This window comes from Pan paniscus, chromosome 3, assembly GCF_029289425.2.
Source record: "Pan paniscus chromosome 3, NHGRI_mPanPan1-v2.0_pri, whole genome shotgun sequence".
NCBI classification, from domain to species: Eukaryota; Metazoa; Chordata; class Mammalia; order Primates; family Hominidae; genus Pan; species Pan paniscus.
The window spans coordinates 165,900,436-165,915,421 of NC_073252.2; the positions used below are offsets into that span (position 1 = coordinate 165,900,436).

Genomic DNA, 14,986 nt, shown 5'->3' on the forward strand with positions numbered 1-14,986 from the left:
TCCATACATCCTTTAAAATCTAGGCAAAGGCTCCAAAACCTCAACTCTTGCTGTCCATGCACTCACAGACTTAACACCATGTGGAAGCCTTGGCAATTTTCAGCTTGCACCCTCTGGAGCAGCAGCCTGGGATATATCTGGGGTCCTTTTAGCCAAGGCTGGAGCTGGAGCAGCTGGGATGCAGAGAGCAGTGTCCCACAGTTGTGCAGGGTAGCCAGGCAGGGATCTAAATCCAAATATCAGATGTTGCTCCCATTTAAACACTAATCAGCTTAAAGGTCAAGGAGCCATTTTTTTAGTGGAGTAAGAGCTGATTGAAGAGACATTATATTTTCTTCACTCCCCTGTACTTTTGATTGGATTTTTATTTTCCTTTCAATATTTTTTCACAAATTTAAGGGGTACGAGTGCAGATTTGTTGCATGCATATATTGCATACTTGTGGAGTCTGTGCTTTTAGTGTACCCATCACCTGAATAGTGAACATCATACCCAATAGGTAATTTTTTAACCCTTGCCCCTCTTCCACCCTCTCACTGTTTGGAGTCTCTAATATCTATTATCCTACTCAATATGTCCATGTGTACCCTTCGTGTAGCTCCCACCCATCAGTGAGAACATATGGTACTTGACATTTTCTGAGTTATTTCACTTAGGATAATGGCCTCTGATTCTATCTATGTTGCTGCAAAAGACAAGATTTCATTCTTTTTTATAGCTGAGTAGTATTCCATGGTTCCATGGTGTGTATATGCCACATTTTCTTTATCCAATCATCTGTTGATAGACACTTAGGTTGATTACATATCTTGGCCATTATAAATGGTAATGCAATAAACATATAGATGCAAATATCTTTTTTATATAATGATTACTTTCCCTTTGAGTATGTACACACAGTAGTGAAATTTCTGAGTCAAATGGTAGTTCTATTTTTAGTTCTTTGAGAAATCTTCATACTGTTTCCCACAAAGATCATACTAATTTACATTTCCACCAACAGTCTTTAAGCATTCCTTTTTTTGCACATCCTCTCCAACATCTGTTATTTTAACTTTTGTTTTGTTTTGTTTTCTTGAGATGGAGTCTTACTCTGTTGCCCAGGCTGGAGTGCAGTGGCGTGATCTCAGCACACTGCAACTTCCACCTCCCAGGTTCAAGCAATTCTCCTGCCTCAGCCTACTGAGTAGCTGGGACTACAGGCACCCGCCACCACACCCAGTTATTTTTTGTACTTTTAGTAGAGATGGGGTTTCACCATGTTAGCCAGGATGGTCTCGATCTCCTGACCTCATGATCCACCCACCTCGACCCCCCAAAGTGCTGGGATTACAGGCATGAGCCATCGTGCCTGGCCATTAACTTTTTAATAATAGTCATTCTGACTGACATAAGATGGTATCTCATTGTGGTTTTAACTTGCATTTATCTGCCGATTCATGATGTTAAGCATTTTTCATATGTTTGGTGGCTGCTTGTATGTCTTCTTTTGGAAAAAAAAAAGTCTGTTCATATCCTTTGCCCACTTTTTAATGGAGTTATTTGTTTTCTCTTGTTCTTATTGCAGTAGCATGCTGTTTTGATTACTATAGCCTTGTAGTATAGTGTGAAATCAGGTAATGTGATGACTTTGGCTTTGTTCTCTTTGTGTAAGATTGCGTTGGCTATTCAGGCCCTTTTTTGGCTGCATATGAACTTTAGGATTGTTTGTCATAATTCTAGGAAAAATGACACTGATAAGCTGATAGTGATTGCATTGAACCTGTAAATTGCTTTGGATAGTATGATAATTTTAGTGATATTTATTCTTCCAATTCATGAGCATGAAATAATTTTCCATTTGTTTGTGCTATCTATGATTTCTTTCAAGTGTTTTGTAGTTACCCTTACAGAGATCTTTCACTTCCTTGGTTAAATGTATTCCTAGATATTTTATTTATTTTTTATAACTATTATAAATGGAATTGAGTTCTTGATTTGGTTCTCAGCTTGATTGTTGTTGGTGTATAGAAATGCTGCTGATTTTCATACATTGATTTTGTATCCTGAAACTTTACTGAAGTCATTTATCAAATCTAGAAGTCTTTTAGAGGAGTCTTTATAGTTTTCTATAAGATGGTAAGATCATATCATCAGCAAACTGAGATAGTTTGGCTTCCTCTTTTCCAATTTGGGTGCTTTTTATTTTTTTTCTCTTGCCTGATTGCTCTAGCTAGGGCTCCTAGTACTATGTTGAATAGGAGTGGAGAAAGGAAATATCTTTGTATTGTTTCTGTTCTCAGGGGGAAAGTTTTCCCTGTTCAGTATGATGTTGGTTATGAGTTTGTCATATATGGCTTTTATTATTTTGAGGAATGTTCCTTCAATGCCTAGTTTTAAGTAATGGCACTAAATTAGGAGATAGGAAGGATCCAGGCTTCATCAAGCATCATTACATGATTTCCAATTTTAGTTAAAATTGTTCCCTGCTGTAAAATACCATCAGGGATAATGCGTGCATACTGGTTATGATCGTTAGATAAAGGATTCTTCCCAACTACAAAGTAGCAACTTTACTAATCTTCAAATATTATTCTTTTCCAGACTGTGACAAAGACATGCTGATCAACATTCTGACTCAGCGCTGCAATGCACAAAGGATGATGATTGCAGAGGCATACCAGAGCATGTATGGCCGGGTAAGGCCACTTTATCTTGACCTATTTCTAGGGCAATCTCTTGAGAACTAACCACACTCACGGATAATAGGTATTTTTTTTTTCAATCTCACAGATTGCAAATATCTCAGACATCATTATATGTCAGAAACAGTTCATATTCCTCTTACATGTTTCAAGGAATAAAATCTATAATATGAAACAAATATACATGTGAGATATGTTCACACTCACAGTGACCAGTGACCACAAGTTCTTTCCCCAAAATCACTCAGTGTCCCCAAATGAAAAGTTTTGATGAACTTACATTGCCAGTGGGTCCAATTAGGCTTAAAGTGTTGTGCTGGAAACACCCCTGTGGAGAGCTTTAGGGAAGGCATATAAAAAATTAATGATCACCAGGTCAAAATATAACAGCTTTTCCTACAGTTCCTTGCAGGTCCTCACCTAACTCTCAACCAAAGTGAATTCTCTACTAGCTTTTCCTTTCACCAGCATGCAGCTATAGAGACCATTAAAAAAGAATGGCAGTTTAAAAATAGTTTAAGGCAATAAAACTATCCATAGTGTTTTAAAGTAATCACACTCTAATTTCAAAGCAAGTACCATTAAAGATTCCTTGCTTTTGCTATGCATTTAAACCACAAATTCAGAACAAAAACTCTTCAGGCCAAAAGTGCCTGAAACAACAATTACTTCATCAGCTGAGCTTTATCGATGAAACATTATCATAAAACTTTCTCTGTAGAGTTAACCCATGTAAATTTACTCCACCTCTAAACCCCAGTCTTTGAACAACTATAGTAGATGAAATAAAATATATCCCTCAGCTTTAGATTGAATTAATAATCCAAAAGCTACTATCAGTAGTGACCTTAGTTGAAGTAAGCCAAAGTAGAAGACCAGTGATATCTTCTTTTCCACATAAACTGTTACCTCAGCCTATGTTCCACCTACACCAGTACTGGTTTTCTTTTGAAAGAGAATATAAAAACTATAAAAGTTGTATCATTGGTAATCTAACATTGTTTTAATATGCATAGTGCTATAAGAAATGTCTTTTTTTTTTTTCTTTGAGATGGAGTTTTGCTCCTGTTGTCCAAGCTGGAGTGCAATGGCGTGATCTCAGCTCACTGCAACCTCTGCCTCCTGGGTTCAAGCGATGCCCCTGCCTCAGCCTCCTGAGTAGCTGGGATTACAGGCGTGCGTCACCACGCCCAGCTAATTTTTTGTATTTTTAGTAGAAACGGGGTTTCACCATGTTAGCCAGGCTGGACTCGACCTCCTGACCTCAGGTGATCTGCCCACCTCGGCCTCCCAAAGTGTTGGGATTACAGGCGTGAGCCACTGTGCCCAGACAAGAAATGCCATTTTTAAGTAACTTTTTTTAACCCAAAGGTTTACATACATTTTTGCTTTTTACAAATCAGGTTAAATTTAGACTGAAAACATTACTTTATCAAGCTCTACAAAACTATGCTAAAGCAGATTAAAACAATTTTAAAATGAAGTACTTACACTCAAGGAATTTAAAATCTACTAAAGAATTTATACTCCACTGAAGAACTTTTCACTGTACATATAAAGTCTCAGAGTTTGTTAAACCCTCAGTTTTGCTGAATAATTCATACCTCCTGGAAAACCTTGGCTGATACACTAAATTGCACTGCCTGGAAAACTGGAAGTCATGTTTGCCTCTTTCCTCTGAAATACCCTTGTCATTTATAATCAGTTGGCAAGTTCTGTAAATTATTTCTCTTCACACATTTCTCTCTTTAAACTCACTTACACAGTCTTGATTTAGATCTTCATCATTTTGTGCCCAGACTAATGCTGAAACTCCTAAACGGTCCTGTCTACCCCTAGTCCCTTCCCACTCCAGTCTATCCCCAAACTGTAGCCAGAATGACTCAAAATCTAAATTTTCACACATCACTTTGCCACTTTAATCCTTGAGTGTTTATCTTGTTTCTCCCTACAAACATCCGTGTTTCCATGCGCTACTAAAAAGTATGGGGAATCCTCGGTCCTTGATCATCTTGGGAGTAAGATAATGGCCAAGTGACAATTCAAAGACGGCAGAAATCTTTACTTGAAGGGAAAGAGGGAGCAGAGAGTTTATTTAAAGGGACAGGACATTCTGAAAGACGAGGCAGAGCAGGCTGCTGAAAGAGAATGGGCCAACAGAGAGTCCTGGGTTGGGTTTTTATAACATTGGATTTTTCTTCACGTTCCCTGCTCTGTCTCAAGTCTCTGCCTTTTTTCATTATCTAGTTTTTCTGCTTCTGCCGTAAGCCCTTGCCTTTTCCCTGCCTAGTTTCCACCCCAGGTTTGCGGGGCCCTCCCTTACTATTAGTCAGTGCGCATGCGTGGGCCAGGGGTTGGCTACGAATTCTATCTAATGGCTGCACTGCTCATTACCACCACCCCAGTAAGGTCGTACAGCAGTCAAATTGGTACTTGTGCCTATATATCTCTTAGGAATTTCTCCTTTTTCCTTTTCCTTTCTTTCTGCTCACAGTTGACTAATTGTCCACCCGCTACAGCATTAGGGAGTCTATTAATATGTAAATGGTGGGTGGTCCCTTGGGCCTAAGACTTCCCAAGCTTTTCCTTTCTCAAGGGCTCCCCTTGAGTAACCCGCTCATGTCTAGCCATCTGCCTATACATATTCCTACACATGGAATAAACCTAATGCCTTCCCAGGGCACACAAAGCCTTGCTTGCTTTGTTCCTGCTCTCCGTCTTCATCCCTCTCCCCTTCCCTAACACACTTTTCACCTGCAGCCAAATAGAACTGCTATACTTATAGTTCTTCAAATTAAACATGCCTGCCCCTCACCTCCAGTCATGTTGTTTTATCTATCTTCAATAACCTGATTTCAGTACCACAGGCTGGACACCTATCATCCTTCCAGGTACTGGACACAAGACCTCACAGCCCCCCACCAGATCGAGTGGAACAGACTTGGGCTGCTAATACATCCTTTTTGTAACTTCCTCACAGTAACTAATGACACATCTGAGAGCTTGTTTGCATCTGTTTCACTCTACCACAGTCTAAAGCTTTGAAAGCTGGGTTGATTCTTCTTCATCCTAGAGCTTACCATAAATGTCTGTCTAGCATACCAAGATTGCTTAATTAATGTTTATTGAATGACATTGTAAAGGTGCATCTAACTACAACTCCTCCAATAAGACACAGGCAGGCTTTGACTGCTCCTGTAAACCTTCCCAGCCTGTCATGCTCACCCTCTACTCTGTGTTTTCTGCTTGGTTCCAAGAGATCCTTGTGCATAATGCTACTGGGTTGTGCTGGTTCACTTTTACATCTTGCCAACAACACTGTAATCTCCTGGAAAAGCAGGGATTGTAATATTTGCTGCTATCCCTCCAGAGCCCAGCTCAGGTCTGGCATAGAAGAGGCATTTCATTTACAGAATCAGTGAATCTAAGGCATTATATTCTGCCTATTTACTTTTTTTTAAAGAAAAGGAAAAGCATCCTTTCATTATCCACTCTGTAGTTAAAATGAATCTACACCAATTGCCTAGATTTCTTTTCTCTCATTCCTTGCCCTGGCTGCTACCAGGTTAATTTCTCTGACCATCAGTAAGGTCTTCTTGACATCTACCACCGCTCACATTTAGGACTACTTCTTCCACCTGGCCCAGGTGTATCTCCTGCTACTTTTCCCTTTCTGTGGTAAGAATGTATACATTAGCCCCTATGTTAATCAATGATATTTTAAATTTTCATTAACAAGAATAATCAAGAGTTGACAGAATCATTTTCTTAGCTGCTGAGTGAAGTACAATTCTCAGCAGGCTCCATGAACACTTCTTACTTGACATTTTACATTCGTGCGGAGTGGCTGAATTTCATCAGCTTTGCCTTACCTATTGCAGAAACTAATCCCTAGACTCAACTGAAAATCCACTTGGAATTCCGCTGATTGACATATTTATCAAAGTAATTCATGAGGTCACTTCTGATCTTCCCCACCAAAGCAAGTGCTAGTTAAAAACAATGCAGTGACACCAAGGGAACAATGAAATGCCCTTGTGAATGGGGAGAATAAACAGACAATGATTCTTGAAGAAGTTCAAATTCAGCATTGATGCAATTCATTTTCTCATTTTTCATCTAAAACAGGGAATATCCGGTCTAAAATATGCTGGTTTCTGTCATTCATTTAACCCACGTTGTTGGTTAAACAATTTAGTGCCGGGGCTGACTCGCCCAAAAGTAAAACTTCAACCAAGGTCATCTGACTATTAAATTGTCTCTTCCACAGCTTCTCAGTAATGCCCACTGTTCTCAATGGAGCAAACACTCAGGCTTACAAGGGCAGACATCTATACTGCCAACTCCCTCACATCTTTCAAGGTTTTGCTTAAGTGTCAAACACTCCAGAGGGCCTAATCTAAAGTTGTCACTCACTCCAAGCCCTATGCTAGAGCTCAAGATACCCCTCACCTGACCCACAGGAGGAAGTCCAGGGCAAGCCTATCATCTAACAGTCTTGGCCAGTGAGTTAAGGCAATCCTGAATGCCTTCTAAGGCCAAAATGGTGTAATTAAGTGTTCTCTCTCCAGGTGCCAAGATTCTTATTCTTTTTTTTTTTTCCTTTTCTTTCTTTGAGACAAAGTCTCGCTCTGTCACCCAGGCTGGAGTGCACTGCTGCGATCTCAGCTCGCTGCAACCTCCACCTCCCAGGTTCAAGCAATTCTCCTTCATCAGCCTCCCAAGTAGCTGAGATTACAGGACCATGCAACCACGCCCAGCCAATTTTTGTATTTTTAGTAGAGATAGGGATTTGCCATGTTGGCCAGGCTGGTCTCACACTCCTGACCTCAGGTGATCCACCTACCTTGACCTCCCAAAGTGCTGGGATTACAGGCATGAGCCACTGCGCCCAGTTGTTGTTCTTACTTACCACTAGAAAATTGACCTGTTCCATTCCAGTAGGTATAACTTCAGTTTTTTTCTATCATTTCCAACTGATACCTAGAACTTTAATATGGAATGGTCAGGTACAAGAGGGACAAAGCCATTTGTATACAATTTCCGGAAAGCTATTATGTCCCACACATAGTGTCCCACACATAGTGTACCCAAAACAACAATCCTTAACCTTATGATCTGGGATGATGAGATTCCAGAGAGAATCCAAGTGACTGAACCAGAATTGAGTTTGAATTCCTATGTCCACTTTTGATTAGGCTGCTACCCAGAGAATAGACCAACTAGGACACCCTGAGGTTGGTATTGTAATCGCCCAGTGGTTTCTCCTTGCCCAGTGACAAGACAGAGCTGGTTTATCAAGACAGGGGAATATAGAGTTTAATTCACACAGAGCCAGCTGTACAGGAGACAGGAGTTCTATTATCACTCAAATCAGTCTCTCCAAAAACTTGGGGATTGGGATTTTTAAGGATAATTTAGTGGGTAGGGGGTCAGAAAGTGTGGAGTGCTGATTGGCTGGTACAGAAATGAAATCATAGGGAGTCAAAACTGTCCTCCTCCACTGAGTCAGTTGCTGGGTGGGGGCCGCAAGACCAGATGAGCCAGCTTATCAACCTGGGTGTTGCCAGCTAATCCACTGAGCACAGGGTCTGCCAAATATCTCAAGCACTGACCCTAGGTTTTATAATACTGATGTAGTATTGCTTCCCGGCCTTTTGGATAAGATCAAGTATATAACACTGATGTTTTCCTGAGGAACAATTTAGGGAGGTTCAGAATGTCACAGCCTCCAGCTGCAAGACTGCTAACCCATAATTTCTAATCTTGTAGCTAATTTGTTAGTCTTGCAAAGGCAGCCAAGGGGATTTGTTTTAGAAAAGGGCTGTTACCATCTTTGTTTCAAAGTTAAATTATAACCTAAGTTCCTCCCAAAGTTAGTTCAGCCTATGACCAGGAATGAACAAGAACATCTTGGAGGTTAGAAGCAAGATGGAGTCAGTTAGCCTGCTCTCTTTCACTGGAATTGCCTTGGTTGTAAGTTTTGCAAAGTTTTGCTAACACCCTACCCACTAAATTATCCTTTCAGTATTAAGAGAAAGAAAGAAGCATCATGCTTAGAAAAGGTCAGAGTGAAATCCCAAATTTTACAAATAGGTTTATATGACCCTCTTCCTCCATCATGGTCATTTTCCAAGAAATTGAAAGGAGGTTAATATTTTTCAGGAACCGCTGAATTCAGGGACCAAACTTCCCTACTAAGCTAAGTAGGCCAGATGAAGGTCAAGAAGATAGAGTCAGAAGTCTTACTGAGCTGATCAATTTGCAGCAATACCAGAAGCCTAGGGATGGTGGAGATCATCAAATACCTTGACTCTTAGTCTATTGTTGAGTGGCTTTTTTTTTCTTTGAGACAGAGTCTTGCTGTGTCACCCAGGCTGGAGTGCAGTGGCATGATCTTGGCTTACTGCAAACTCTACCTCCCAGGTTCAAGCAGCCTCCTGAGTAGCTGGGATTACAGGTGCATGCCACCACGCCCAGCTAATTTTTGTATTCTCAGTAGGGATGGGGTTTCACCATGTTGGCCAGGCTGGTCGTGAACTCCTGACCTCAGATGATCCACCCGCCTTGGCCTCTCAAAGTGCTGGGATTGCAGGCATGAGCCACCATGCCTGGCCTTGAGTGGCATTTTTAATAAAACTGCATGATGGTCAGATTTCAAGTAGTCTAGAAAGCCAAAAACATGGCACAGATTATTTTCATGGGCCACAGTGATGTGGCGGAAGTCAGCTGATTGACCTGAAACAGCAATATTGTAACTTGAAAAAGTGTTATCATTTGTGAGGACCTACAGAAGTCTATGAGGTAATCAAAGTCTGATGCAATCCATCTGCCAGAACTACAGGGGCAATATCCTATGAATTGTGGTTTCCTTTGCCAGGAAAAACGCAAGTCAACCTTTGACAAAAGTGACAAGATTGGCAAGCGGTGGTAACCTTGGCATCAGAAACATAGAATGCTTTACCATATGCCCAGCTTTTGAGGGTATATGTGTTGTGATGTCCAGTCTGATGATGAATACAGGTAGCAATTGTGTGATCTGAGCAACGCAGGCTGGATCAGCACCTGGATTCCAGTTGGTCTCATCAGAGAATCAGCCCTTACTGTGGACAGCTGCAAGAAGGACACAAAAGTTATCAGCATCTGCATTTCTCCCCCCACAGACTACAGAAGGAAACTTCTGTTTAATATGCAGTTTGTGTTTTTCCAAGAGTTAACCCAAAGAGAAGGCTAACAGCCCAAGAGTGAATAAAAACATTGAGTTTATCAAAGGGAACACTGTTCAGAGCTATAATAGCCTTGATTTCTGCCCATGGGGCAATAATCATTCTTTTTTTGTTCTGCACAGGTGTTTCTGAGTTAAGTAGCCACAGCATCCCAGTGGACACTATCTGGTTTCAGCTTATCTGAATCGCCAGTGAACCAGGCCATGGCATTTAGGGCAACAGATTGAGGTCCCCATTGAATCAGTAGCTTGCTGATTTCCCCAAAAGTTTCCCCCAATGGAATAGCTACCATTTTTTTCATGTAAATGCAAGACACTGCAGGGTCCAGGCCTACTGGATTCTTCGATGTACCACTTCTATTTGACAGGTGAGACTGGCTGGTTTCTTCCACCTTGCCATTCATTGAGTCCCAGTTGATCTACCCTAATATGGGAATATCAGGCATCAGGGTCACAAGGCCTCCATGGATCAGGCATTCAGTTTATACAAGAGTCCAATAGCAGGTCAGTAGCTGCTTTTCAAAGGGGATATACCTGGAATTGTATCAGGAAGGCAGCAAGTTTAAAACATCAAGAGGCGCCTTTGAGAAGCTGCTTTCCCTTGCCAGAGGCTCCAATCAGCAAACCATCTATCATAGAAACTTATGCCTGAAAGTGATCATTAGGCTTATGGGGCTTCATAGGTAGTAGCACTTCTTACATATGCTGTTTTCCTGTGGAAAGCATCCCCTCCAGTATTTAGGAGCATTCACAGAAGAAACAAATAAACATGAATACCAAGTATGTTCAACAGTGGAAGTTATACTAGTCTAAAGGTCTCCAATCATAAGGTTTTTTGACTTTCCTTCTCCATTTCAAACCTTGTTCAAACCCAACCTTTGAATTCGGGTTTACTTTCACCGATGAGTCCAGGTAGAATGGTGACATGGACACCTGCATCCAACAGATTCACATATCCTTGAGTCCTCCTGCTCCACAAAGGCAAATGTGCATGGCCCTAGTCCACAATGGGAATAGGAAGATCTGTGTCCCACCCTCACTCACTTTTTTCCTGAAAGCAGTAGAAGTTGGGGTAGAGGGAAGGAAAAGTTCAGGGGACATGAGGGAGACAGAGGCTCTGCATTAGTCAGCATGACACGTTGATATCCTGTACAGTGGCTGTGCACACCTCAATCAAATGAATTTCCAGTGGTTTTGGCCTACACAAAGTCCTCCATCAGGTGCAACTTCATCATTACTGACCCCATGTGTTTCAGCTTTGTGGGCCCTTGAGCCAGAGGTCAGAACCACAGTTATTTCTGTCACAGCCAAGGGGTTTGAGTCCTTTGAGTGAATTGGGTTTAACCCATATGTGACAATTTTTTTTTTTTTTTGAGACGGAATCTTGCTGTGTTGCCTAGAGTGCAGTGGCATGATCTCAGCTCACTGCAACCTCTGTCTCCTGGGTTCAAGCAATTCTCTGCCTCAGCCTCCTGAGTAGCTGGGATTACAGGTGCCCACCACCACGCCCAGCTAATTTTTGTATTTTTAGTAGAGACAGGGTTTCACCATCTTGGCCAGGCTGGTCTTGAATTCCTGACCTTGTGATCCACCCGCCTTGGCCTCCCAAAGTGCTGGGATTACAGGCATGAGCCACCGTGCCTGGCCGTGACAATTTTTTAAAATGAGTCAGTCTTTGAAATGGACTCTATCTTACTTGCTAACCTATGTTCACAATAACATCTCTTACCTCAAGTTTCTTCCTGTAATTGACATAAAAGCTGAGGAAATTTTCTAGGCACATATTATTATTGATCAATATTTTTATTCCACCTTGTTTTATACTCCCCCAAATTAGTCATTATTATGCCATTGTGTAAGTTAGTGTTTCTTTAGTTTTATTTGTGATTCTTAATTTATTTGTACATTTTTCTTCTAATACCCAATTCTATGTTTCTGATTTCGATGTGATTTTTTTTTCAAAAGGACATTCATTAGCAGTTCCTTTTTTTCTGGAAATAACAAATAAATGTTAAATTATTTCAATCTTTCCCTGAGAATATTTTTATTATTTCCTCATTGTTAGATATTAGTTTAGATAGCTATAGAATTCTGGGTGGAATTCTAGTTATTTTCCCCTACATCTTTGCAAATATAACTTCAGTTTTGTTTTTTGTTTTTTGTTTTTTCTGGCCCTTATCGACACTTCGGAGAAAACTCTTCTGACATCAAGAGGTATTATTTTGTTTGTTTGATCCTTTTTTCTATAGATTCTCTGTTATTCTCTGGATGCTTTTAAGATAGTTTTCTTTATTTTTGGTATTCTATAGTTTCACTGTGGTAGTCAACAGGCTTGTATATTTTTGTCTAAATAGCTGAGGATTCACGTATTCTGGAAGACTGGAAATAGTGTCTCTCCAGCATTGTCCACATTCTCTCCTACTGTAAATCCTTTTACACCAAAGTCTGTCCGTCTCATTCACTCTTTCAAGTCTGTTAACTTTATGTTACCATATAAATACCATATATTTCTTGTCTACATATGTAGAATATTTTTGTCACTTTAAAATGTATTTTCCCAATGTGCTGATTTCATTTTCAGTTTTTTATTAGCTACTCTTTTTAGTTTTTAATTTCTAGAATTTTATTTGCTTTCTTTAAAAAGTCTGTTAACTTTTTTCATAGTATTCCCTCAGATTGTTATTAATGATCTCAAATTCATGGGGTTTCAATTCTGATTGTTGCAGAGTCCACTATATCACCTAGGAGATGGGTCTTGTTTTTTGTTTCTTTAGGGAGAATCTTTTTCTGTTCTGGAGTGTCAGAGAATTTCTGAAGATTGGTTTTGCATTTGCTTCTTCTGTTCCATGAGAATCACTAGTTTGAGATCAGCTTTCATGATGATTTCTCTTCATGGAGGTCTCAGTTCATATGAGTTAAATAAATTTGAACTTCAAGCCCCAGGAAAGCACAGGTCTATTGTTTCAGATTATCAGGGAAAATGTTCTCCTACTCAAAGCCTAGGCCATGAGTGGTGAGCGTGAGCTTTCTGCCAATCTTTCAACGCTGAATAATATTTTTCTTCTAGTTCACGCTGCTACTGAGGATACAACCCTTTGAGGATAGCAACCTCATATGTGAGATTTCAGACTTGATTCCCTGTGTTACATTGCCCAGTAAATGTTCTCTTCTCCTCATACAGTGCCCTAAATTAGGCACTAAAGCCTAAACCAAATAGCTCTCAAAACCAGCCTCTACTTTCCCCAGTCACCTGCAGGATCGTCTCCAAGGTCAGCTCACTTATCTTCTGGTTTTCATTTTTTCCTGATTTTTACATCAAGCGGTTTCTCTTTCTTCTGAAATCATGTATACTGTTAAAAGTATTTCTGTTACTTTTTATCAGGTATTTGAAAGGGGAGAGTTTAGCTTTAATATACTATGTGTGTCTAGAAGACCAAAGTATTATCATTATTATCAAACAAAAAAACCCCAAATTCCATTGAAAATTAAATAATTATGTAAACTGTGAAAATATCTGTAAAATGAAGCTATTCAAAAGAATATTCTCTTACCACTGCAAAGTGTCGAAGCAACTTGCACAAACATTTTTATAATACTGTCAACTGAAGAATAACAAGGTTCATAAATTTGGAAAAGAAAGCTTTATGTTTTATAAAAGGTTGCAGCCTGCAGGGTGGCCATTCTGACAGGCTGGGAAGCATGGTCTCCTGCCGAAAACTGGAAACAGACACTTTGATAGCCAGAAGAATAAGACAGAAATTTATGCAGAACAGGGTGGCTGAATATACATATTCAATAAGCTATAGGAGTCATGAATATTTATGAAAGGAGAAACACGCACATGCGCAGTTAAGCTTCATACCTCTCCACAGGACCCACGTTCAAAACATGGTGGTGTTAGCATGTTGCGAGGGTGGAATTTTCAGCCCTCTGACACTGAAAGGTGACAGAAAACCCTCACTGCACATCCTCCGTAGACTGGCCAGAACCACTCGGTGGTCAGTGGTCTCTAGCCAGGAAAGAATGCTGGCTGGTTGTTTTGTCTAAACCACAAAAAGGAGAGGCAGTGTAAGAGGGTTGGTTGATATCAGGGGTGGAGTAAGTCTTTCCAAAGGGCTGGTTTCTGGTTAACTCTTAGGAAAGAAAGGCAGTGAGCTAGGGAGGGAGTACCATAAGGTGTATTCTAAATTCCATCCCATCATTGCTAGGAACTCAGTTTTCAAGATTGCTCTGGGGCCCCCTTGGCCAGGAAGGGGTTCACCCACTCGGTTGAGGGACTTAGGATTTCATTTTCATTTTTCAATATAATATAAAATGATGCAAGTATTTACATAATAACCACTGAGGGAGGGAGATAGAATTAAGACAAATTCTAAATTTCACTTTATACAGCATGCATCATTGATATTTAAACAGCAAATAACATTTTAAATAATAATAGAAAAAGCCATATAAGTGAAAAGCATATGAAACTATTCCCCTGAGCATAGTCAGACAAGAAGGATGTTAGTCTTACTTCTATTTCTTGCCCCTGTTTATCCATAATAAGATAAAGGTAAGACGAATAAGAAATAAGAAAATGCCATTTTATTTTTAATTTAAATGGAGTGGTTAGAATAGCTGCAGCAGGGGTAGTCTGCAGTTTCATTGGCAACACAGAACAGCTCAATTTGCAAAGCAAGTACTCATTAGCTTAATGTAAGGCCAAGCTGTGATTCCAGCAGAGTCTGCTTTAGGGCAAGTCTTCGGAATACAGGAAAGCAGAGGCAGTCCAGCTGGGGAAAGTCACACTGCAAAGGTTGCATTTGAAAAGTGGTGTATATATACATAAATCCTAGTGAGAATTTAATACTCTAATTAGAGAACCTATTTGAAGGCTCCACTTTGAACTTGTAATGTTCAGTTATTTAAACATATTATTCAATATTTATCTTCCCAACTGAAAGTAACACCTCCTTCCAGTGTCCTGATAATAGCATGCTATTCCCATTACTATAGCACTTACCAAATTTTGTATTGTAATTTAATTGTAATTCCTGTATTTCTCTCCACTGAAGAAAACTGCTTGATGATAAGG

The 14,986-nt window shown here is 40.1% G+C and overlaps 1 protein-coding gene across 2 annotated transcripts in view; it reads left to right on the top strand.

Moving 5' to 3' along the window:
* The window catches only part of ANXA10 (annexin A10), a 114,636-nt gene that overhangs the window by 62,833 nt on the left and 36,817 nt on the right, over positions 1-14,986 (top strand). For both annotated transcript variants that reach the window (XM_003821800.5, XM_055111990.2), the window contains exon 5: positions 2,584-2,678. In XM_003821800.5, coding sequence (XP_003821848.3) covers positions 2,584-2,678 — 95 coding nt within the window. The remainder of the gene's footprint in view (positions 1-2,583; positions 2,679-14,986) is intronic.